The following is a 26,321-nucleotide window of genomic DNA, read 5'->3' on the forward strand; positions in this document are numbered from 1 at the left end:
GACATGTAAAGCAGAAATACTTTATTAACTGCCAGCTCTGGAAAAGTCTGAGAAGATTTAGGGTCCACTGGGCAACGCAGACTTTGCACAACATGCTATGAAACTCAAGTGAAAAAGAAAATGGAGGAAGTCAATCGATGAGCTGCGATCAGCAGCTCCTTCATGCATCTGACATTGGCATGCCTTGCTTTTTCCAGACTTTAACACTGCCCCCCAGGAACACGCCTGCCTGTCTGGCCCTGCAGGACATGGATATCTCCAAAGAAGATTTGGGAAGATTGTTGAATGCTGCCAGAGCGTGCGATTCCCCTTCTTGTCTTCGGAACAGATGGCTGCAGACGGACCCACTGGCTGGCAAGTCCCACAGCCCGTCCAGCCTCGCTCTTCACTGACATGCAGCACAGCCTCTTGCTCCCGCTGCTGCGGATCCCAGAGCTGCTGACGTGCGCAGGTTGGGCTATACAGGTACCCCATCCAAGAGCGAAGAAGGAAGAGTTATTTTTGTTTCTTTAAAGTAACACCACGGGGAGGAGAGGGGATAAAACCAGTGCGTTTTGTCCCAATTCCAGCTTAGGATGCACAGAGGCAACTGATTGCTGGAAGACTGTGGCTCCAAACTCTCCAAGACTCAGAGGGCTTCTATCAAGCCTTTCCTCCTGAATAAAAATTTAAAAAAATCTGAGCAAAACTGGTGGGTTTTAGCCCCTGTACAAGGGGGGTGATTAATCAGATCCTTTCACCACTGCCTCCTGGAATTATCCAGCTCTGAATTAAATGGGCAAGTCTCAAACTCACGAATCAAAACTGTTAAGGAGGTTTTGCTCCCCAAAGGTGTCAGGATTACAGGCTCTCAGGAACTAACTGTGCTGCTGCATGCTTTGATGAGTCTCCGTTGAATCAGGGGAAGGACACGCTCCTCAGGCCTCTGTATCTTAATAGTAGTAAAGTTTATATAAAATTTGTTAAATATTTCGGTGCAGCACACTGTTTAGAAGGGCATCTGCTGCTCTGTTAGGCTCTGTGGTCTAAGTTAGGGCTGGAAAATTCACCTCAAAGAAAGAGCATAAAAGAAACACACATACATGATGATGGCAAGAGAAAACTTCCAAATACTTTTCTGAATAAAATTACTCAGACATCCAAGACATACGGTCTGAGAGAATGAGCCTAGCCAGCATCTGTTCCCATTCCAAACGAGAGCTACACAGGACGTGTAGTCCCAGGGCTCATCTCCAACGGCAGCAGGTGCTTCAGGGATGGTATAAAACCAAATACGCCGTTATCTGGCCAGTCTGTGATCATTGGTAAGTAATTACCACCCTACAAAAGGCATCTTTAAAAATTACTTCTTCCCACAACTGTTAAAGACAACCAGGAGTCAGAGTTAAACTCTTTTATTTACTTTGAAACATCAGTTTAAGTTTTCAGTTACAAAGTCCAGTCTAGCAATAGCAAGCTGAAAGAATGTTAACGGTTCTTTATTACACAGCCCTTTAGTGACACACTAGATTGTTTGGTTTTACAAGGCACTGCAAGAACACACTGGGAAAAACAGAAGCCCCAACAGATTTAGAACTGTAGCTCCAAGAGTCCTGGTAAGCATGAGATCAGCAACACCTGAGATACCCAGACAGACGACTGTTTATTTCACCACAATTAACGAACAGAGGACCCGAGAGGCTGAGTGACACTGTAACATGCATAACAGAATCCGAATGAAACACCTAACCTTGAAGAAGAGACAAGACAACCTTCACAAATTGGGCCAACCCAACCAAGAGTGACAAGGAAGTAGCAAACACTTTGTTTTTTCCCTTTGTCGGGTCTGAGCGGGTGTCAGAAAACCTCGAGAACTCAATTCAGTGCAGTTTCTGAAGAGCATCCTTGGATCAAGGGGCCACTGACCGAGCCCAGCAGTTTCTCCTGGTGCTGAAAGCCCAGCCTTTCCCTCCACCTTACGAGCAAATGGCTCGTCTGTCCCCATCACCACCACTCTGCTTTCCAAAAGTGAGCCCAGCACAGGACAAGGCACTCCCTGTTTAATCAAAGTAAACATTTGCGATTTAAGCAGCTGGTGCAATAGAAAACCTGAAACGTGTATTTAAGTAGCACAGAGTTTTATTTAAGGGCAGTGTGTAGTTTCATTTCCTATATTTAATTCCTATCTAGGGGGAGGCATTTTCTTCTCTACTTTGTCTTAAAATAGACTGAGCAGAAGTGGATCTCAGCTTTCAATTAATATGCAGAATTAACAATATCCTCAGCTTTGGAGGTTTGGCAGAGTATCACTTTCACCATGTAAGCCACTAATCTGACATGAATACAAGGGTTTTTTTTAAGAAAAAGTGCACTTTATACTGCAAAATGTTAGGGTTTCTGGTGCATAAATAACAAATCCATCTACATCAAGACGGGTACTTATGCTATCAACTTGGGGTGTTTTATTCAAGCTGACAGATAAGTTTGAAAGGAAGCCTTCGGAACTCAAATTCCTCTCATTAAAATATTATTGGATAGCATATTGAAGGAGACAATAGGAATGAAGTCACTTTGTGAAAGTACGCACAAATTAATTGCCAACAATTTCATTATCTGCACTGTGGGATGGAATCTGAAAATCATAATTAAAACTCCCAAATACACGTGTACTTTCTATGTCTAAACAATCCAGTCAGCTTCCAAACACTACCACTCGCTCGAAGAAGTGCCGGAGCATCAGCTGTGTGGTTAGAGAGTTAGAAAGAGCCTAGAAGTTAAAAAAGATGCACAAGTCACAACAAGTTAAACCATGAAATAACATGGCCAGACCATAATCGCTGCTTTAGCCTAGCGCTAGCTCTCCTGTTAGCTGGGAATTACCAATTCAACTCGTTTATATGGTTTTCACATTTTTGGTTTTAAGAAGCTCCTCCTCCTGCCGTTCCTTTTATACGTTTCGTAAGGAAGCCTGCATGTGAGGTCAATGAATCATGCACTCCTTCACATGAAGATTATTTGAGTATCAGAAGAAACTTCAGTGGATTATTTAGACTTTTCACTAACAAAAATAACGACACTGGGAGTCTGTGCTGTCCATTTGCGAGTCTACAAGCCTGGAAGCTCCCGGGCTTTTCTTCCAGGCATGGCACTGTGTGACAGTGGCCTGGAATAATCCCCTTTGCCAGCTGACCGAGGCACTAAAAGGTTAAATATTGCCTGCGCATCCGGCAGGACAGTGAGAGACAGGTGGGAGTTTGAATGCTACATCTAAGCGTAACTGTCTAGGTAAGTAAATACAAACAGCACGGTTTCCTACCCGACTTACCACGGTACATGCTGCACAAACCCTACGGAGATAAAGTTGACGTATCAGCTCAGAGCCCTGGTTCAATGAGGCTGTTTTTCTGCTACGGGCAGCAGGCAGTACCCATCGCATCAGGCTATGCTTTGCAGCACGACGCTGTGTGCAAACGCCTTCTCTGTTTCCGCAAGGAGTCAGCCAGGAAGCATTTATCTCAAATTTACTCCAGACGCCTTGCTTTTGAATCCCCCTCCTCTTCGGGGTGAAAGCAGAGCAACCGGATAGTTTTCATGAAGTCTTAAACTTTTAAACACGCTCAGTCAGGTCCCTCCTGGAAGGACTCTGGAAGCTCAGCAGTTCTTGGCTGCAGCCTCATGTCACAACCACACTCAACACCTCTAACCATCTTCATGACCTTTTCATCCTTTCCCATGCCTACCACATTTAGGAGGAAGCCATCAGGTTGGGGAATACTCCAGATAAGTGTGAGCTGCTCTGTATGAGCTTAGAGATTCCATCATCTTTTCCAAAGCTGCCAAAAAAATTACAAATAGCTTCTGTACAACGGGTGTTCACCTTCAGCCATACCATAAAATCACAGAATATCTCAGGTTGGAAGGGACCCATAAGGACCATCAAGTCACCCACAAGTCTTTATGAAGAAACTTTCGAGTTCACAGTTTCTTTTTGCTGTGTTTTATAATGTAGATTACCATGTTTAATTCAAAAGAAATATTTCCTGACAGCAGTGTTGCCAAATTATGAAGGAGTTTACGAGTATCTGGAGTTCCCCAAAATCCTCCGCAGCATCCAGTAACTGCAACAATTACACTGTCATCACCAAACTTCACCAACACGTTAGCCAGTTCCTACTCCAAGCTGTTGGCAAGCAGATAAAATGACATCAGACCCGATACAGTGGAACCTCCCTAATTCTCTCTTCCCCATAAAATATTCTCACCCCCGTTTCTCCGTGAAGCGTATCCCAGAGACAATTTTGCAGTCACAGGATTCTAAAAACTTTACCAGCTTTTACATTTTACAAATTGCAGGCACAGTAATTAACACTAAACCTGAACTTCCTACACTTACTCACTAGCACAAAGTTTTTTGTGGTTGGCAACAGGTCTCCCAGTCAGTGCAAATTAGCAAATCCTATTTATTGATGATCTGGAAGAGAAAGCAGATAGTAAGCATGACACAAAACATCAGCTTTTTGAAGCTCTGCATCAGTTTGACATATTTCCAAAGAAAATATCCACCTATTGGAAAGGCATTATGAACTGATGAATTTAACAAAAAACTTTCAAAAAACCAAAAGTATTTAATTTAGGTCAGATTAAATAAAATTAGTTTAATGCCATTTTTAGAAGTTTCACTACACAAAATTTCTCTACCACCAAGACACCCTTTACAAACATAATCTCTGGGGACTAATTCTCAAAACCTCAAAGAGATTATAAAATAAATTATGTTTTCTAAGAAACTGATCAGACGGAAGCTTCACAAGAACAGATTACAAGGAAACGCACAGCTCAAAGTGACGCCCAAGGCAAAGTATTTCCAAAACCGAGATTTTTAACGCTGACACATAGGTCAACCACTGCAGTCCACAGATGAACAGCAGTCACAGAAATTGGCTCAAGACCAGAGAGCACCCAAGAAAGTATCTACAGGTGTGGAACAGGCTGAATAAACCAGCGTGGAAACCTGCTCTCTCCACACAGCCGCCGCCGTCTACCTTCCCCAGATGAATTTGGAGCCACTCCTCCTCAGCCACATCCAGGGGGGTCTCTGAGGCTGCCCGCTTGGATGCTCAAAGGAAGCACAAACATTTGACAAAGACAGAGATGGCACATCTCGCTTAGAGACATTTATCACCACCAGAGCCCGACCAGCGACCTGCTCCAGCCCTCACTGCTCAAGGGGAGGGACAGCCAGCAGAAAACCCTCCCCACCGCCGGACCAAACAGCCCTTCCTACAGCCGCTTCAATCCCATACTCTTTTTTGTTATGGTCTCGCTAAACTGTTGATCTTCCACCCCTGTGTTGTTCACAACTACATTACACGTAAATTAAATAGCATTACTAAAAAGTACTTAATTGCCGAACATAGCAGGATACGTGAATTACTCCTCTTTTAAAAGTTTAGCAGCTAAGGTACACTGATGATGAAAACTCTTTACCAGATAAAGGAATAAACATACAAGATAAGTAGCTCAACTATTTGCAAAAATGTGTCAAACCACAAAAAATTAAAACAAAATATTAAATATAATAAATTACTAATCAGAAAGTCTGCGTGCCTGCTGACAATCTGACAAGTGCTACTTCATAGCTGAATGCAAAAGAGAATATTTACTTTGAAGGCAAACTCTTTTGACCAGGAGAGCCTGCAGAGTAAATACAGCGGTAATTTCCCTGGTAAACCAGAAGTCTATCCCAACATTTTCATACACAGGTCCCCTTAGCAAAGTTATCACAACTGCAGATGTCTTCGTCCTCTCTGCAGGGTTACAAGGAGAAGTGGTGTTTCTTTTGTTGCTAGACTTCTACTGGAAAACAGCAAGTTAACGGCAGCTCTCACTGAGAGACAGTATAGCAGAATCATTCATAATGAGAAAGATGAAAATAATGGTATTTTAAAACATTTCAAAATGTTGGGGTTTTTATATATATATATTTATATTTGTAAAAGTCTCAGAATCAAATCACCACCCTCTCCATTTAAATGGCCCCCTCAATGAGACCTACCGGTCATCAATTATCAATTTTGTGGCTGTTCCCACTGTAACATCATCCGTCTTTCACTGGAGCCTTGTAATTTGGCAGCAAACCTACACGCATGACTAGTGTCAACCACTTGAAAAGTCCTGCTTAGAACCTGCATGTACACTTCCCCAAATTACTGGGAAAGTTCACACAAGAAGCAGCACTTTGTACCCTCCCATTGGGAGGGAGACACGAATAAACAGCCTGGAATACTCATTCTAAGCATAATCCCTAGTTTTCAAATAATTGCCTCTGGTTTACAGACAGTGAGACTAAGTTTAAGATTTTAGATTTCATTTGGCAGAGTGTCTTCAAATCCACACTTTTGCATATTTACACCTATAATAAATCAAGGTGGCAACTTAGAATTTAAGTTAAACAGTACTCTTCTAACCTTTAACACAAATGAAAATTTGTAACTAAGGAAGTTACAAATTACTCAGCCTTCACCTTAAAAATAACAGCTAGCACCAAGAATCTAGGATAAAGATCTCCCACGGAGAAAGTGGCCTTTAGCAAAGCTATTTAACCGCTAATGATTTGTTTTATACACATATGAAACAATGTGTTTTGTACAGGAGGTATATGGTTGACTTGAGTGAGGAAAGTGGCATCGAGAGCGTAATAAAAAAGACATCTGGAAATATTTGGTGCAAGTTAGGCTCACACTGTGTATAAAAGAAGAAAAAAACCAAACAAAACTATCTCCTGCTCCACAACAAAGGGAACCCAAAACACATCCCTTCTATTTGCAGCTACCAGTTAACCAGCACATTACAGAGGACCCTACAAATATTAGGACCATGTGGGGTGAGAAATCAGTGCCTAAAATATTTTTCCACTTCAGCAAAACAATTTCAAAGACTCCTCGTCTCCACCGAGCGCTGTTTTATAACCGACAAACCCACACACCATTCCAACGCTTTTCAGATGTACTTTGATGTTATAACCTATAATTTGGGACAAAGAGGGGAAACAAACTGAACAAACTGAAAGCAAACCTTTCAACTTAAGTCTAGTCTTTAGACAAGTCATTAGAAGACTGGGTTATCAGTTCCCTGCACCTGAACGCCAGGTCCAGATGAGAAACTTTCTGTCTGCGCTGTATTAGACCGGTCAGTAGCTGTCACTTGGCTGACAGATAAGCTCTGGATAAAGCACAGCACACACACTTCAGTCACTTCAGAAATGAGTGGTTGCAGGTGTTTTAAAGAAGAGATTTTGAATCCTTTGTTGCCTAGGCTGAAATGCACACATTTGACAAAAAACGTCAATTTCTAGAAGTGGAATTTTCCTTTTTTGAAGTCTCCAATTCTGGGTGTCTACGTTTCAGACCATTTTCCCCAGTACTTCAGTAGCAGGGAAAATTATGGAAGTGCAATACTAGGACAGCTTCTGCCCCCTTTCAGTGTTCATGCTGACAATTTATTTCATCTTTAGAATGCTCTAAAACATCCAGCATTTCTTCTATTATAGCCTGTAGTGCTCGACCCAGCTGTTCTGCGCTATATGGTTTTCCCAGCGGAGGCACGTGAACAAAAGCTGACCTCCCGTGGCTCTGATATAAGGAAGTGTAGTAAGTGAAGTCACAGAGGTATCTGAAATACAAGAGTAGAGCTCATTTAGCAACAAGTGACAAACACAGCATGCAAACTGCAGGACAGGGTGGACTGTGTATTCTTATCATTCAGCGTTACAGCAACATCCTGCAATCACGAGTCGAATACAAGCTGGGTACTGTGCATCTGTGTGGTTACTTTAATCAAATATAGGACAAAGAAGCTTAAAAGATATTCCCCCCCACCCCCGATGACTGGGTGACCACTGAAAAATAAATGATATTGCCAGCCCCATGACAAGTGAAAAGCATGTGAATTTGAACGTGAATTTGGACACGAAAAGCCTATGAATTTGAGTACGACTGCAACATGCACTGCAGAGTGAGTCTGTTTTCCCCATCGATCCCATACCTGCCGGCATCCTTAGATATAGTGACCGTGACATCCAGCCCCAGTGCTGAGACTCTCTTGCAAACCGTGTCCATGTCAATAATGGAATCGATGCATTCGGGGCCACCTTCTACGCAACACTGAGAGCCTGGGCAGAAACGGCAGTTGTCTAAGCCTTTATAACCTACATTATGGCCGCACTTCTCCAGAGTTACAGTCGTAGCCATACCCGAAACACCCACATGAACCACCAACTACAAGAGAAAATAAAAAAGTTAGATCAACCAGAATACAAACGGTAGAAAAGCAACTGCCCACTATTCCCAGTTAAAGACTGATGGAGTTCTTCATGTGAGAGCTCCTGTAATATACCACTGTAACAAGTCATTTTACCAATGAACTCGTGGGTCCAGTACAGAACAATTCTTGTTTCACCCCCTCCTGGCCTAAGTTATAATTTAGGCAGGGTGAAAATGAACGTTGGCACATTCACAGCCACTGCTGGAACAGCCCAGGTGGCACAGACTGACTGCACGCTGTCTAGACAGCCCTTTGCAGTGGCCTCTTCACACCCACTGCTCCCATTAATTAGAGCTCTATTCGAGCTATAAAATTCTACACGTTCACATGTTCTCACGACAAAAGAGGAAAAGATCTAGCGAGGGGCTACCAATCTGAACATGCATTAAAAATGGGACTTCACACTATGCTTGTTGCTGTAAGCATGACAGGTTTCAACTGTTTGCTGTCCTCCTCCCTTTACCCACTTACTTGGGGACTGTGCTTTTTCCATAATTCAGGAATGAGACTTTGCACTGTCTGGTATTCAACTGGGACTTCATAGACGTGCAGATCCACATCATCTCGCAACCCTAGCTTCTCCAGCTCCTAAGAACATAAAGGAAATGAACAAAATCAAGATGGTCAGGCATGAGCTCAGCAGAAGATATAATTCTGGAGGGTTTAAAGGCAGAGCAAGTCTGCTGTGAAGGACTAATGTCAGCTTACACTACAGGCTGTATATTGTAAACAGCACTGCAAAGAAAAGCCCCCAAATCAAACATAACGGGGAACAACAAAGGCATCTCTCCACCTGCGTTAACAGTTCACCCACAGGACCGTTTGTTTTGCTCTGATGTGTGCATAACAAAGAACTCAACGTTTAACTGACAATACTTATCAGCAACACCCACACTTGAAAGGTTGGCTGCATTATTTATATATAGTCATACTTACTTCTTGAAAGAACTACATATGATGCAGAGAAAGTAGAATTGGCAGAATTGTATTAATAGTCTTATTTGTCCTCTTCTCAGGACTGCTGGCCTGGAGAGCAGGTTCACATTTGTTTCCTGATCGAGAGCTCTCAGGGTTAGGTGACGGTACTACCAGGCTGTGATTCTCCACAAATATTAGCAAACACTCCCCATATGAGAAGCTGAAGCAACGTTGGCACGCCCTCCTCAACATATCTGTCTTATTTTGGCAGAATCTGGAATACAATACAGCCCGTTTCCCAAATGTAGAATGGGTTTCCATTGTTAGCTTTACCTATACCTGAGAGATTTTACTTAATTCTGCAACGCGAGCTGTTACCATTGCAGTGATTCAACTAGTGCAGTAAATTATTTCTCCCTCTGTAATGTTAACTAAAGTCATGCCTTGAAAACATCCCAAATATCCAGGCAATACACTTAAGCAATTTCCTTTAAACCTTTTAAACCACAAAGCGTCAGTTCAATACCTTGCAAAGACTTGTTTAAAACCAGAGGGAAGAGGAAAGATCTTTTTTCCCTCCTGGTATACCTGACTGGGAAGCGCACAGTTTCATCCCAGCAATGCAGGTTCCCCCTACGTACAGCCCACGGTCCTGGCCGCTTCTCCCTTGCTCTTCTCTGGTCTCAATTTCAGCACTCTCTAGTCTCACCAGTAAAGCTTCAGTTCCAGGTTTGTCCATTTGGTACTTCAGCCTAGCCCCAAACCAAACCTTTCAGAGCCATCAAACCCAAACTTTCAAGAACCCAAGGAAAGGATACACACATGGTCTGAAGGCTCTGAAAAAACCATGTTCTTAAAATCATCAGCTGAGCTCAAACCTAGGAGCCTCATGCAAGTCTTACACTGGGAGGCACTTTTCCAGCAGCTGAAGCAACTTCAGCTATTGTGTTTAATGACTTCCAACAGCATCTAACTCAGACCAAGGTTCTTTCCAATGAGGACAACATTTTTTGGCACTCTGGAAAAACTTTACAGCTGATTTTCAAGTCCAGTAAGTGACTGTATATGCCATAAAGTGCACAGCCTTAGTCAGAGTCTGCCCACAGGTCTGTCTCCTCTGGAAAGAAGCTGCAGGTGCACCCTTTCCTCTGAAGGCAGGATCCGTGTGCTCCAGCATCTCCGTCACCAGGTCTGCATTTCAGCTAAAAGAACCAGCCCCAGCTTTCCACAAGTTAATACACAGCAGGAGCTTGTCATCTGGGGCTGCTCTTCTCCTCCGAGATGTACATCAGCTGAAATATGCAAGCTTACTGGCACTAAAAGCTCGGAACGATTACTTGTGCTAACATCAAAGGGGCTGCACGCACAGCAAGAAAATAACCTGCTACTCTCACACCCCTAACCCCTTGTTCTTATGGATCTGAGGTAGAAACAGCAATGTGAGAAACCATCAAACTATCAAAATCACTCAAGAATATTCTGAAATGTGCTAAGTTATCTCTATTTCGGGTTTGGATTTGGTGATCAGAGCCAAGAGCTGCTCTTTCATGCAATTCTTAGGCTTTATTTTCCCTCACATAAGAGATACTTGCAAACTTCAGGCTAAGTTAGCTATTTTCAATGAAGCTTACTCAATTTCAAAACTTGTATTTCCCTAGGTTTAAAATTATTTCAAATTTAAGACAGTTGAGAGGACAAGTTGAGGTTTTTGGACTACCCCATTACAATCCTACCTCCTCTATACAAATGTGAGCAGTACCTGAGCATCCTTTTTTCTGTAGTTATCAGCATCAGTCGTTTCTCTACCAAGAAAAAAACCTTTCACACTTGTACGGACAGACCAAAGTGTAACAAGATTTAAGGTGGCTAAAAAATGCAGCAAAAGCAAGAGTAAGACTTTCACGGACCAGCAAATATGAGCAACAACAATGATAAATCACTTGCTCTGGCTCTGAGGGCAAGTCTGATATTAAAGGCTTGCTGTATTGATTAGTGTCTGGCACACACAGAAGTTCATTACCAGAGATGGATGCTAAGTGATGTTTCATCACATCTTTACACAAATCTGCCTTCAAAACATTAGCTGGTTTATGTAGTGCGTTAATAAAGTAAGTAGTTTACAAATGAGAATATTCAAATACAAGTTGAAGATCTCCAGAGTGTTAATTGGTAGGAATTCATCATCACTTCTCTAAAGAGCGCGAAACACAAATACAAGTTGAAGATCTCCAGAGTGTTAATTGGTAGGAATTCATCATCACTTCTCTAAAGAGCGCGAAACAGCTCCTAAAGATGAATTTGATCACAGAAAGTTCTACCGGCTGTGCTGAACGAGCATCTAGAGCGAGTAAGAAACCTCGGGCCGTATGAGCTGCGCCACCCCCGTGCCAGCTACCTTCTCCAAATGCAGGCACGTTAAACCTCAGCTTTACAAATTCACAACCTTCTTTTAACCAAACACAGCGTTCGCACGCTTCCATTCAATAATAAAGATGTATGCTGGCCCCCAGACAACTTATTACCCACAGCCTTGTATACCTGACAAATACAGAAAAACGAACATGTTTGACCGATTCCCTGACCCCTCAACAATGGTCGTCTTTGTGAGCCTTTAATATCCTTATCAGGTCTGTCTAGACACCCTGACAGCAATTGTCCTTAGTAATGTCAAAATGCACTCTGACCTCTGTCCTCCTCCTCCGGCTCAGCCAGAAGCACTCCGGGGGGATGAAGGCAGAAGCCCGTGAGCTTCACAGTCCACAGGGCACACCTGTGTCTACACCTAAGTCACACCGGGGAGGCCAGAAAATGCGCTGAACAGAAAGCCTGTTTCATTACCTTCTTCTGGCAAGGAAGGTCCCTCCCAAGCGAAAACTGCAGCTGAAAAAATTCCTCCAATAAAATACCAAAACAATGAAAACGCAGAACAGCAAATCCACATTAACACAGTATATTTTTACTGTAAGCCTTAAAAAAGAAAGCAGAAAGAAGTTATTCTTCCCTCTGAATTTATAGGAAATCTCTTCCCCACGTGTAAAAACCTCTGAACATTTCATCTTCACATTACTAGGTTGCTACCGCCACTACTATCTAAGGTACGCACATGTAAAAATAGTTAGCTTTCAAAACCAAACAGCTACATTAGAAATCCACTGCAGTTCAAGGGAAAAGACATACCATATCCACGTTCTACATAAGAAACCAAATAAAACCAAAAAGAGGACTGGAAAGAAAAGCAGAGAATTTTATCCTCCGGATGTGGGATAATAAAAGATGTAATAAACCAGAACTACCTTAGCCCTAAAGCTAGGAAGGATTTACAAAGATTGTTTAATTGATTTTTCTTCTATTAAAATGCAGATCACACTGTCTGGGATTCAGAAACTCAGACACGCCTTTGTGTCCACTCAGCTCCATGAAGTCCCCTGTCTGAAACTTGCACAATGCCCAACTCGCATGTGCTCAAAGACATGCTGTTCCTTTTTGTCTGGGCCTCTCAGGGCTGAGACAGGGTGAGGAAAGGCAAATCCTCCCTGCTGCACCAAAGTTGATGATTTTAGTCAGAAGCCATCAGCTATTAAACACGACTCAGGGGAAGATGGGTTCCAACACGGCACATCACACACCACCAACTCTAGTTTTATACTCTCTAAACACCCCCAAGCCCATAAAATGAATTTAAAATGCACGTGATTACTTCATCTATCAGCAATGCAGCTGAGCAGCCATCAGTGCCTCGAGTTGCTGGGCTGAAGGAACAACACGCCATTTCTCTTGATAGGAATTATACATCAGGTTTGTTTGCGTAAGCAACATCAGAATACCCACCACTCTTCCTGTTCCAGAAGCACAACACCTTTTTGTCCATCTCCTCTAGAATAAAAGTAGCTGGCTTACAATAACTGACATTACATGAGGAAGAACGAACCAAATCAATTAGCCTCACCACTAAATTTCAGTAACGTGCATATTTCCCCCCCCCCCCGTACACAGCTTGCGTTTTTCCCCAAAGTTAAACCAAGCAAACCCTAACTCAAATGTATTCATTTCCAAAAGGCTCTTGGAGGCAAAGGTTTCGTCTTCTTATATCAGACAACACATTAGACATCTGGACATCAGTTGACTGTAATTGATGAGAGTTTGTGATTTAATTTAAAAGCATTCTAAAGAAGATATTAATCTCAGAGCCCTGAAGGGAAGAGAGATGCATCAGGGAGAAAAGTAGATTTAATTCCCTGGGCAACTGTACTAAAAGGTACCCTTGAATTCCCAGTAGCTTTGTCATAAACCACATCCACAAGTGCCAAATGAGGAAGAAGCAGGATAATGTGGCAGCACTGTCCCTAGCTGATGTTTTTACAACAAGCAGCCTTGATACCTTAGGTTAGCATCTAGCATGAATGTGATTTCTTCTTCTTGCCTCACTTGTGAACCTATCGGCGTTACAGACGAACATGCTCACGCAGATACACAGCTACAAGTGGTATAAACTTGATTTTTTCGAGCGTGTACGATCTGCTGGAGCAACGACCCTTCTCGAGCACTCCTGGCTCCAATAAGGTCCAACCCCGCCAGTCGAGCATCACTTGCTGCTTTCTCAGCAGAGAGGGGGCTGGCTCCGCAGCCACAAACACTGCCTGATCCCCCCACACCTCCTGCTTCACCTGCCACAGCCCACTGCCCAAGGCCGGCAGCTGCAGAAGGAACCAAGGGGAGAACAGAGGCAGCAGCAGCTGCTTTGCCGTGGAGTCAGAGTCCTGATATTCAGAGCCATGTTGGACAACTCCGCGGCACGCTCGACTCCACAAGGCTACCAGGTGGAAGTCTTATTGTGGATGAGACTTGGCTTAAAGGTTAACCAAGTTCCCCAGATTGAAGCTAGAACTGAGAGAAAAACATAACAATTCTTCTGGGTTTGTTTGTTTATTTATTTTTAATTCTCTACAGCAGAGGAAGATTCCAGGCTCCCTGCCCCATTTAACATCTTTCAAACCTAGGGAGTAAGCCTATGAATTCCTTACTTGCCTTAGCTACATTAACTCAATCTCATTAAATTCTACTAGCTAAGGGATTGTTTTCCGAGAAGTGAATAAAACATTATCCAGCTGACCATCCGGATATCTGGAGCGAGCTGGTTTCAGTTAATAAACTGGGAAGACAAGTTATAAAAGAGCTGCAAACTAAGATCTGTATGGATACGTTATCAGCACGGCTCTCTTAACTCGCTAAGAACAAAGTCACAGCATTACCTGAACTGCAATCCAGCTGGCGTTAACAGCATGCTCTCCAAACGGACCAAACCCTGGAAGAGAAGTAAGAATTCGGTGATGAAGTCACCCTTACAGGTGTTACTAAACTTACAAGTTGCAAAGCAGCCTGTGCTTTCCTGCTTTACATATCCTGAAAGAAAACTCACTTCTTCTAATGCCCAATCCTTATTTACTTCACACCCAAGTACTAAATAAGAGACCTTCATGGAAATATTTGAACTATACACCTTTTATTGTGAAGGAAAACAATAGCTTGCCTCAGAAGATACTCTTTTTTTTTCCCAACAGATGCTGGGGAAACATATTCTTTTCCTTCCTGACCAGGTTAGAAAAACTTGCTATTAACAGCTAAGTTGACCAATGTCACAGAATTAGAATCATTATTGGATTTTCTGTTCCTGATTGTTTTAGCCCACAGCAGATGCTTCCACAAACGCAGACAAGCCTGTCTCAAACAGTTCTTCTCTGTTCAGCTCTTCACCAAGATCTCTGATAGTGTCAGTTACATCTTACAAGGAAATAAGCAACACAGTTGATGACCCACCTACACCAAGCAGCAAAGGTTATGATAGCATTATCAAAAATTCCCACCACGTCTACATTTCCTAATGAATAACTTAGAGTTAACTAGTAATCCATAACATCTTTTCCTGAGCAAGCACAGAAAGGTTAAGCAATTTATCTGGCTGCAACGTCAATATGCTTTAATTTAAAATGTCAGAGTTACCCTATGAGCCTAATGCAATTAGGAGACATAAATTCTAACTCGTGAAAGGATTTGAGAGGGACTACAAATATTATATGACACGTTAATGGAAACATTGTATTTGCTATCAACATTAAGTCTGAGGTTATACTGCACACGATGACGTAAGGAATTTGCACAGCATCGGCGTGTCCACACCAATGGATCTCCTAGAACCTAACCAGCGTCGGTATCTCCCCAAAATAAATCTTTGAAAGGTTTCCACAAAATTAAAATATAGGTGTGTCCTCCTGTGAGCAAACCTCTGTCTCTATGACCGCAGCACAGGCAAACAAGTCAAGTCATCAAAATGCACAATCGCGACCTGCCAGGTTTCATTCCTAAAGGAACCTAACAGTCTTACAAAAGAAATAAACCACATAGATTTCTTTTTAACAATTCAGCTACCAGAAGGCTGAAATTCTACAGGTGCCCACGCACCTAACATACCCCTCTCACTCTGAAGCCAAACGCAAATTGGCACGAACACAACTGTGGGCTACTGCTCCTCTGACTCATCTCCTAGACAGATCCCCTGTGTTATCTCTTTCACAGAAGATAAGCAACTTTGTCAGCAGCAGCAAACTCCACCGAGCATGCCCAGGAGTTCCTCTGCATCCACAATAGGGCCCTCCAAGGCTCATTAGCAGTAAACCAGCTGCAGAGATCTTTATGGGATTATCTCCTTAAACAGTTCTAAAAAAGAAATTGTGCACGAGTAATACTTATCCTCAGCAAGTACATGCTCGTAACTCAACGGGAACACACCACCTCTCCTAGTTTTAAAAAGGAATTTAGCATGACATTGCCGACAGATTATGAAACACGGGTAGACCTGACAAGATAACCAATGCATTTTAGAAACAGACTTCCCCTGAAAACGGGGGAAGAAGAGAGAGAAGTATTGCAAGCAGCAGAGTATTTACTGACGCAAGTTTTCTGTTTAGTCACCACCAAGCAAGCGCAGCTGCTCAGCACTAGATACGGGTTTGGGAAAGGCAGAATTTGCCACCTGCTTCCTCGCTCTCCGCAACTGTTCTCTGCAAAGGCACTGGCTTCCAATTAAAACCGCTCCAGCGCATCAACGACAACGCACCCCTCACTGGTTATTCAAACGGCCTCAACTTCAGCTGCCGAGGGGAGCCCTGAATAGTTTCACCGAGTTCCCCATTTGTCACAGGACTGCCTTCCCCACAAATCAAGCCAGCCGGCCTTTGTACCCCGGGCAAAGGAGCCTGACAAGCTCTCGCCTGCGAAGCTGGGGCCTTTCATTCCTTCACTTATTCTTCCCCCAGGCGCTTCGGCCGTGCTGCGTGAGCGATGTGGATCACGGCTTCGACACCTCAACGGCTCCGGACGGGGCAGCCAGCGAGCGAGTGGCCCCCACTGCGCCTCAACCGCTCATCCTGCTCCGTGGGGATTCCGTCCCCTTCCTTCCCCCAACCAGCAAACCCTTGGGGGAGGATCAGGGGTGGAAGAGGGGGATCCCAAAGCCCCTCTCCCCCTCCCCGACTGGCTAAGCATTAGGAAAGCCCCTCACCAAACAGCACCACCCCCCCCCCGAGCCCCTGGTACCATCACCCACTGCAGCCCCTGTGCTCCCCCAGACCCTGCCTTCCACCCCCAGCGCTCCCGCTTATCACCCCACACAGGGGACAGCCCCCCACCCCCTACTTAGGCACCCCCTGACAGGACAGGCCCCCCGCGCCCACCTGAGTGAAGGGCTCCCCCATTCTCCCCTCACCTCCCACCTCAGAATCCCCCTCCACCCCTGCCAGCTCCCCCCCCCCCCCCGCCCCGTACCCGTCACCACCACCGCCCGCCGCGGTTTCTCCATCACGGCTCCGTCCCGGCCCGCCGCCGCCGCCCCGCACTCAGAGCGGCCCCGCCCCGCCACCGAGCGCGCTCCGCCCCGCCGCCTAGAGCGGCCCCCCACACCACCGAGCGCGCTCCGCCCCGCCGCCTAGAGCGGCCTATACCCGCCGCTTCCGCCGTCGGGCCGGAAGTTGCTCAGCGGGAGGCGGCTTCGGGAAGGGCTGGGCCCAAAGCCGCTTCCTCAGTAAGCAGCGCCTCCCGGGCCCAGAGGAGTCTGTAAGGGGCTCCGGTGGATGTTGGTTAACACCGTCACAAAACGCTCAGCCTGACCCACGCGCAGGGCTGTCCTCCCCCCAGGAAGGGGGCCTGGGGAGAGCACCAACCAGGGCCTGGATCCGCGGGTACCGGGAGGGGCCACCGGGAAGCCGGCGCAGGGCACTGCATGCGACACCGCTTCCCGCTCCGCTCTTCAATTTGCGGCGCTGTCGTAAAGACGCGGACCGGGAGGCGCGGCGTTGCTTTACGGCCAATGCCGTGTTCCGCGCTCTGATTGGCTCCGCCGGGCCGCGGCGCGCTCTGATTGGCCCCGCGCGGGGCCGGGGGCGGTTTGAGCGGTAGCGCCCGGCGCGGTGGCGGCTCCGCGACTGAGGCACGATGGTGAGTGGCGGTGGCTGGGCTGGGCCGGGAGCTTTGGGGGGGGGGGGGGGGCAGGAGCCGCGGGGAGGGGGGCTGGGCTCAGCGCTGCCCGCCGCCGCGGGCAGCGTGCCCGGTGTAGCGGTCAGTTTTCCGGTTCCCGGTGGTGCCTGAGGCCTCTCTGCTCTTTTCCCCTCTCGCAGCTGCCCCTGTCCCTGTTGAAGACGGCGCAGAACCACCCTATGGTGAGTACCGGCAGTACGGCCCAGCCCCGGGCCTGCAGCCTGCCCCAGCCTCAGGCTCACCAGTGCCGTGCGGGTGACACCGGCGCAGGTCCCTGTACCGGGGCTAGACCAGCACCCCGTCACTCCTGTCTCTTGCAGCTGGTGGAGTTGAAGAACGGAGAGACGTACAACGGGCACCTGGTGAGCTGTGATAACTGGATGAACATCAACCTGCGGGAGGTCATCTGCACGTCCCGGGTAAGGCTGGGCTCCCCCCTCTGCCCTGGGCAGGGGGTCACCCACCCTCTGTGAGCCCTCGCACAGTGTCCCCAAGGGTGCCCGGCTGTGCAGCCACGGCAGCTCTGCTATAGCTCAGAGGTCCTCGCCTCTGTGGAAGCATGATTTCTGCCTGAAATGCAAATATAATATAGTTATTTATAATATCCGTAACGAAGGAATGCACTTATGCACCCACTCAGTTGGAGTGGCTTTCTACATGCATCCCCCTTGCAAAAGCATTCTCAGTGCGGGGATGGGGGCCACAGGAGAGGGTGCCACAGCCTGTACTGTGATGCTGAGCTGGGTTTCCCAAATGGAGCCTTCATCTGTCAGACGCTGTCTGAGAAGTGAGGTCTGCTTCAAACACTGCGCTGACTTTTATTAACGTGCTTGTCTCTCACACTCTTAACTCTCCACATCAAAACGGAGGAGCCTGTTTGCCTGCGCCGAGGCTCTGCACCGTCTGGTACTTTTGCCCTTGGCCAAAGTTGCTCCAGAAGATTGTGATCTGTGTTTTGGGCTTTGACCTCAGTCAGAAATGTCTGGTCTTGTCCCTACCAGCATATGCTGTGGGAAGCAGCAGCTGGATGGATGTTGGCTGTCGCTGCTCTTTCCCTGCCCCAGAGCATCAGAGCTCCCTGGGAGAGATCCTCGTTCTTCTGAAAATCTCTCTGCAACCCCCCCATACCTGTTGTCTCCACAACAGGAAAGTTTTGGGCGAAATTGTTGGGGCATGGAGGCACATTTGCATGTCAATATGACAGAGTAAACATTTGGAGCGAGGTTTGAGAGGGACCTCTGGGGCAGAGCAGCAGGGTTAGATATTTGTGGGCGCACATTGAGTTGTGGTGGGACAGACAGGAAAGAACCGCTGTTGAATTTAGCAGGAGAGGGCCTAAAAGGAGGTGACAGGCAGCAAAGCCTTATCTGTGCCGGTAACAGGTGGTGATCTCCTCCTCCTTGGGATGTCGCTTCCTATGCACAGTGCTCTGCTGTGGAAGAGCAGTGGCTCAGGTTTTATTCCCTCTGAGCGATCTAGAGGGATCCAGTCACCCAGCAAAGCGGCCGGACTCATCAGCTCTGCATCCACCCACCTTAAAATGCCTCCGGAGCCTGGGTGAAAGCCGAGCTGGAGCCGCTGCCAGGGCTGTACTGGTGGCACTGGTGGGACTGGCCGCTAGATGGCACGGGGCGGCGGCGGACGGGCGGTCCCGGCCCGGGAGGCGGTTGTTTACTCTGGGGAGGCCGGAACGAGGAAGCAGGGAGCCTGGCTCCATCCCTTCCTGCATCCCGAGCCAAGGAGCAGCCAGGCAGATCCAAGGCAGGGTGGGGTTTGCTGGGTGTCTCTTGGAAGAGGGCTGGTTCGCTCTGTCTTGTCTTGTGCGCGAAGGACTTGTCGGTACAGGCAGAGGTGCCCCAAATAACTCCTGGGTGGAGGGGGGGAACCGACTGTTTTATCCCAGGAGAGGAGGAACGAAGTGTTCTTGTTTAACCCACTCTCCTGGGACATGACAGATGCCTCGTCCACATGCTGCCTCTTGAGAATCGCTGGGCTCAAGCGATCCCATCTGCAGCCAAACCCTGACAGAGCCGCTGCTGAGCCGGGGCTGCAGTGGCGGAGCGGGACAAGGCGGGTCCCCATCCCTCCTCCCAGTTACATCATGGGCAGCTGAGTTGTTGTTCAGCTTCAGACTCGATTCGTATTCCCACAGCTGCACTCGGGACGCAGGAGCTGAAGCCCTCATAGGTGGTGTCCTAGGAAAGCCCCAAAACTGCGTTAAACAACACACAGAGGCAGCTGCTCTGTAACTGGGCACCTGAAGACTTCTTTTTTTTACATATATACATATAATTTTTAAGCTTATTTTCCACAGCTGCATTTACTGTGCTCTGGTGGCACACACCCTGCAGCCAGCTGGCTCCAGACCTGCCTTGCTGCTCCATCCACACCCCAGAGGAGGGAAGGAGTGAGGTGACTCCCAGCTGAGGCTGCTGGAGAAGAAACCCGGCCATGCTCACGCCTTTGCTGCAGCTGCATTTTCGTTCGTAGCCGTTTTAACTTACCACGCTTGCCTCTCTAGCCCCGCTTTCGATTCCCTTCTTACACAAGAAGGGAAGGGGGCTTGTTTCCTCAGCCTCTTCTTCTTTCATTTTCTGTGAGTGTTAGAGGCAGTTGTGGAAAAACTTGAAACCACAGTTGCTCGTGGCTCAGTGCCCTCCCCACCCAGGTAGTAGGGCTACATGTTTTGGATGGAAAAAAAACCCACAACACCCTTTTTTTTTTTTTTTTTTTTTTTTTTTTTTTTTGCAACTAGCTACAGATAATGCTTTCAGAAAAGATTGGTGGAGCTGTCACATGCTTCAGAAGTGGCAGAAATACTCAAATGTCCCAAAAGTGATACAAAAGCACCGGGGTTTTGTTCATAGCCTAACACGTTGCTCCCCAACAGGATGGAGACAAGTTCTGGAGGATGCCAGAGTGCTACATTCGTGGCAGCACGATTAAATACCTGCGTATCCCTGATGAAATAATTGACATGGTGAAAGAAGAGGTGGTGTCCAAGGGCAGAGGCCGTGGTGGGATGCAACAGCAGAAGCAACAGAAGGGCCGTGGTGTTGGAGGTGCTGGACGAGGTAATGATCCTGTTTGTTTTTCAGCTCGGAGAGGGGTGAAGGGGATCCCTGGCTTTAAATTGCCCCTCTTGTGCAAGGAATGGCTCTCACTTCTTGGCTTTAAACCCAGGACCATGTGTCTGGGAGAAGCTGGAGCCGCTCCTGCGCAAGATCTAGTCGAGCAAGTGTCTTGCCTCGTTTGCAAGGCAGCCTCTGCCAAAGAATAGAAAGGATTTGTGCCAGGGATGTGCCTCCCTCATTATTGGGGTTGGGCAGGAGCTTAAGAGAGTCTGAACTTGGCTGTTTCTACCCCTCCTGGCTAGTTTGGGAGCCTGGCCCTACAAAACTGGTGTCTGTTAGCTTAGCGCATCAGGAAGGGAAAAACAAATGGCTATTCTATTTGAAAATAGACTGGGCTCTGACCATGGCAGTGATAGGAAAACATCATCTTTTCTGGCATTATAATGAGGCTTTTGATGTCCTGACTTGTTGATTTTATTTTTTTTTAAACATCTGAGTGTTTGTATTCCTCCTGCTCAACACAAATAATTCATGTTTCTGGTAAAAGGGGAGGTTGCCACTTACGAAGAAACAGGTCACCAAAACAATGCTTCCTTCCCTGTCCCACTTCATGGGGTTAGGTGATCTCAGGGTGCTTCAGCTGGGGGGTATGTTGCTCTTTTCTCCCCAAACTGTGCTGCTGGAAGCCCAAGAGCCGTCGCTCTCCTTTCGTGCTCGCCCCTCCTGCCACATCTTTGCGATTCACTTCGTGGTCACCTTGCTCAGCCCCAGGGTTGCTGTCGGCGCAGGCTTAGCCTGCAGTAGGAGCTTAAAATCCCAAGTGCGCTTCCTTGCTACAGCGGACTCGGGTTTGGCCCAGGAAATCTTAGGTTTTAAAAGGAGTCCTGGGGACCGAGACACTGGATGAGCAAAATCTCTGTGGAGCACCCTTAAGGAGCTCCCTGAGCTTTGATTATGTGAGGAATCCTGGTAGGACAGCTGGGATGTACCTGGGGCCATCTCACCATACTGGGACGCATGGCGTCTCCAACTCTCAGGGACTTCTGGAGGAAAAAACCCTGCAATTTGTGCTGCCTGTGCTACCTCCTGGAAGCTCCGAGCATGCAGTAGTGACCTTTACAAATCTGAAGGCGCCTTTATTTTTCCTCCTTCCCTTTTCAGTGTCCAAAGCACTTGACATAACAGCTTTTTGGATATGGTTATTTGGACAAACATTTTAGCTGAAATATTTTCTCTGCTGTGGAAATACCCACCTTGTGGAGAGCAGAGCTGAGCTCTGTTTGAGGTGGAGTTCCCTGCTGTTTTGATGTGCAGCTTAAATTCGCTGATGGAATATTTTAAAGGGAAGCTTCAGCATTTGCTAATTAGCTAAAAGGTTTGGCTCTCATTACTGAGACATGAAGGGAGGAGGGGGGGGGGGAAAGGCAGGACAATTTTGTTGGGAGGCCAGCAGGCAGAAGTAAAGCTATAATTGTGCACACAGTTGAAAGGATTATTGTTTCTGACACTGGTAATCCTTCGTCTTTTACTTCTCGGCTTGCCAAGTGCAGAAGTATGGCAGTCTTTGCTCGGCTTTGCTGGGAGCAGCTGGAGCCCTGCGAGCATCCCGAGCACTGCAGGGTTAGGAGCAATTATTTTTGTTTTGCCTCTGGTTTAGGCACATCGCCTCAATGAGGCAACCAGAGCAGAGGGCTCCAGAGAAGCTTTTCTGCCTGGTGCCCGGACTGGGTCTCCTTTGGGTTCTGCCATTTGTGTGGAGGTTGGTTGGCAGGGTAGATCCAGAGTCCCTTTATCGCTTGCATGCCAAGATAAAAACAACTGCCAAGAATTGCTTTCGGTTTGGGATGAATCTGAGCAGGGAGGGGAGAGTGGGGGTGGGCTCAGCAGCTCCCATGACAAAGACAGCCACAGCTTTTGGGTACAAGGATGCTCGTATGTCTGCAGCGGGTCTCAATGCAGCCTCCTGCTTCCTGCTGCCTCCCTGGTGGCGTGCTGTACCCAGCGCCCTCTCCGCAGCGCTGGAGCACTCCGTTGCGGCTCGTAGCTGAGCGCTCTTCAAACAGATTTGTCCTCTTCATTGCTTTTGGTTTGCCCTTATGGGTTTCAGGGATTGCAGTATCACCTACTCATCCCACTGGATTTAACATGTGGTATTGCTTCTTTGGTTCCATTTTTCAGGAGAATTCTCAAATCATGGAGTGGGTTGGGTTAGAAGGGACCTCAAAGACCACCCAGTCCAACCGCCTGCCACGGGCAGGGACACCTTCCACTCGCCCAGGTTGTTCCAAGCCCCATCCAACCTGGCCTTGGACACTTCCAGGAATGGGGCAACCACAGCTGTTCTGGGCACCCTGTGCCACAGCCTCACCACCCTCACAGTGAAGAATTTCTTACTAATAACTCATCTACATCTCCCCTGTTTTAATTTAAACCCATTACCCCTTGTGCTATTGCTACAGGCCCTGCTAAAAAGTCTGACTCCATCTTTCTTACGAGCCCCCTTCCAGTACTCGGAGGTTGCTATAAGGTCTCCACAACCTTTTCTTCTCCAGGCTGAACCACCCCAGCTCAGCCTGTCTTCATAGGAGAGAAGAAGTTAACGTCAGTTTAGGATGATGGCACAGCTCTCACGTTAACACACCAGGGAGGTATTGCTGGGCTGGTGTGGGGGAATAAGTTTATGCACCTCGTAATTGCAGGGTCTGGAGCTGACAAGGGAGAAATAGAAAAGTTCTGTTACTGCTTGTAAGACTAGAAAATAGGCGTATGTTCGGGTAAAACGTGAGTAACCGTGAAGCTCTGAGCGGTTGGGAGATATTGCTGGCTTACAGTGATGCTGTTACATCCGCGCTCTTTCTTTCTGCCCCGTAGGTGTGTTTGGTGGCCGTGGCCGAGGAATACCAGGCAGTGGAAGAGGCCAGCAGGAAAAAAAGCCAGGCAGACAATCGGCAAAGCAATGAGAGGTTGTCTGCGCCTTGGCCGAGGACAGTGCTGCACCGCTGTTTGGTTTTGTCACCTCAGGATTGCCATGTGTTCAAAAGCATTACCTTTCTACTCTTCCGCCAGTTGATCAGTGCCCGAATCGTGTCGTTTGGAAGCCCCTCGCAATTTAATCTGGTAAAGGGGAGTTATTTGCTCCTTGTAGTCAACAAGTCATTGGCAATACTTAAAAAAAAAAAAAAAAAAAGTCATTCATGGGTAAGGACTGAAGTTCTGCCTTCTCCTGAGGGTGAAAATACTATTTAATTTTTCAGGGTCACCAGGTTTAATTTAAAAGATCATCCTGTACAGTGGTATAAGAACGAAGGCACACACTTTCTGGATTGGTTGGATATTTTTTTTTTTTTAACACTTGAAACTTGGGAAACTTGTCACATTTGTAACAGGTGCAAGTGTTTTGGTTTAAAAACACTGAACTTTGAGGATGTTGTATCTTTACACGAATAGTCTTAAGGGTTTGGGTTTGTTTTTTTTTAAAAAAACAACAAACTTTTAAGCTATTGCTTATCTTCTTTTTCTGGCCAGCTAGTTCTGTCCCCTGTCTTCTGGCTTGAAGGAGAACTTAGGATGAACATTGCATTGGCCTTCAAGGGTTCTTTCCAAGGGAGCTTTGTGATAAAAGGTTTTCCCAGTTAGTCTATTACTAATTTGACTTCAGATTAGAGGTTTCCTTTACAGGAAAGGGTTTTCTGTGTTTTCTTGCAGAAGGCCGATGTGCCCCTTAGTCTTCATGGGTGGATAATTTTTTTTTTTCTGAAAAGCAACCTAGCTGCTGATTTTATTTTTTTTTTCTCCCCGCTTTGAAAATTCTCTCCCTTGTGCCTGTGACACAAAGTCCTCCTGAACCCTGACAGTATTTCTCAAGCTTATTTCTTCTGGTACCTAGCGACTGACTTCACTATACGTACTTGTCATTCCCTTTTCTAGTCACTGATTATCCTTCCCTGGGGACACAGACCAGTGTGTGAGCATGTCCCCCAGACCAGTGTGTGAGCATGTCCCCCCACCCCTGTAAGTTAAAGCTCTCGTGAATTCCCAGGTCGGGTTGATCCAGTCTTCCATCCCACGGGGTGCCAGGGTCCCAGGAGCAAAATGCACCCGCAAAATATCCTGGCTGAATTGAATGGGATGCCTGCATGGGGGCACAGGGGGAAGCCAGAGGCTCTGGCTGTGCCTCAACCCCCTGAAAGGATGAAATAGCTTCATTTTAGGGGACAAGCTGATATTGTGACTTCTTCTGAATGGATTTTTTGAGTTTGGTTTGGTTTTGGTTTGCAACCTATTTTGAATTCCTGTATTGAAGCCTACTCTGTGCTTCATCACCACTGTGTTGAAAATGAGTAAAGAACATGCTTTTATATATACTTATTTTTTTAATGTTTATAGAACTTGTGTGCAGTGGTGAGTAGGAATAAATCACCAACCTCTACGAAATGCCTTCCTCTCTGTCTGCAGCAGTGCTGAGCCCTGCCCGACTCCGCGTGCGCTCCTGCAGCTGGCTGCTGCCTAAACCCGTGCTGGAGCCCCGGTATAAGTGATGAATCCCCAAGGAGAGGCTCCATCTCTGGTTCCTAATGGTAGCCACATGTTTTCTGTGGCCTTCTTTCCTCGTGAGGCATTAACCGGCAGTGCCGGCACTCAGTCCCCATCCCAGGCAAGCTAGCTTCCACCAAGGAGCCAATTCCAGGCGTTGGGAACGGGGCACATGTGTCCTCCCTCCTGGAAACTTGGTCTCAGCATAAACACCCGTGTGGCATTTGAGCAAAGCCCAGGCCGAGCCCTGTGTCAGACTTTCCCTTCCCAACCTGCTCCCTCCCTTTCAAGTCCCTCCAGCCGCAGAAACGCCATGTGTTCCAGCTGCCTGGGTGAAAAAGGAAGCAACTGTGGTGCTGGCTGGATTGAAGGTCTGTTCTGGCCAGATAAATCTTCACCGCAACAATGGGAGCTTTGGCTTCGGCTCAGGGTAGAGTCCTCCAAGTATGCCTTATCTCCTGGCAGAGCTCTGGGGACAGAGGTGGGAGCTCGTTAAGTTTTGCTTTTGTTTAATGACAACCACAGGCTTTAGCAGCCTTCCCTGCTTGTCTTCCCCTCCCCCCCCCCCCTTCCTTTTTCCACCTCTGGCAGGAACATTTTTGTCCTGAGCTGTGGCACAATCCCCCGCGAGGGCAGTCGGCCCCATGTGGCAGCAGGTTGGGTGGAAGATGGCTCTGTGCAAGTGTGGGATCAAGCCTGAGTGTTGGTACATGCTCATCGGTGGCTTTGAGCCTTTCTGCCCCAAAAGCGAGTGTCTGGGACCATCGAGCAACGTGTGCTTCAACCTTGCCCCATAGCAGCACAGAGAGGGGTGGGGGGAGGTGAGCTGCAGCTGAGGGGGGGGAAAAAAAAAAAAAAACCCACCACCACCTCCAAAACAGGGAGGAGCGAGATAAAAAGCAACAACCAGAGAGGAGGAAAAAGTTCTGGGCCTGGCTGCCGGCGTGGGTGGCTGTGCGCAGCCTGGCA

At 47.0% G+C, this 26,321-nt stretch overlaps 2 protein-coding genes across 5 annotated transcripts; one reads left to right on the forward strand and one right to left on the reverse strand.

Moving 5' to 3' along the window:
* Positions 1-1,378: 1,378 nt before the first annotated feature.
* Positions 1,379-17,522, reverse strand: PGPEP1 (pyroglutamyl-peptidase I). 4 transcript variants are annotated; one of them, XM_056334423.1, is made up of 5 exons: positions 17,433-17,522; positions 14,469-14,521; positions 8,773-8,889; positions 8,023-8,255; positions 1,379-7,650 (listed from the first exon to the last, which is right to left on the reverse strand). In XM_056334423.1, the coding sequence occupies exons 1-5, from the start codon at positions 17,491-17,493 to the stop codon at positions 7,458-7,460; spliced, it is 657 nt and encodes a 218-aa protein (XP_056190398.1). In that variant the 5' UTR covers positions 17,494-17,522; the 3' UTR covers positions 1,379-7,457. The 4 variants fall into 4 exon arrangements, with proteins under 4 accessions (XP_056190398.1, XP_056190400.1, XP_056190399.1 ...); XM_056334425.1 differs by lacking the exon at positions 17,433-17,522 and adding an exon at positions 17,038-17,141; XM_056334424.1 differs by lacking the exon at positions 17,433-17,522 and adding an exon at positions 16,455-16,734.
* LSM4 (LSM4 homolog, U6 small nuclear RNA and mRNA degradation associated) lies at positions 17,284-25,181 on the forward strand. Its single transcript, XM_056334427.1, has 5 exons — positions 17,284-17,706; positions 17,886-17,927; positions 18,066-18,164; positions 20,636-20,819; positions 23,691-25,181. Exons 1-5 carry the CDS (start codon positions 17,704-17,706, stop codon positions 23,777-23,779), a joined length of 417 nt encoding a protein of 138 aa, XP_056190402.1. The 5' UTR covers positions 17,284-17,703; the 3' UTR covers positions 23,780-25,181.
* Positions 25,182-26,321: the final 1,140 nt, after the last annotated feature.

Source organism: Falco biarmicus, chromosome 4 (assembly GCF_023638135.1).
Source record: "Falco biarmicus isolate bFalBia1 chromosome 4, bFalBia1.pri, whole genome shotgun sequence".
Taxonomy (NCBI): Eukaryota; Metazoa; Chordata; class Aves; order Falconiformes; family Falconidae; genus Falco; species Falco biarmicus.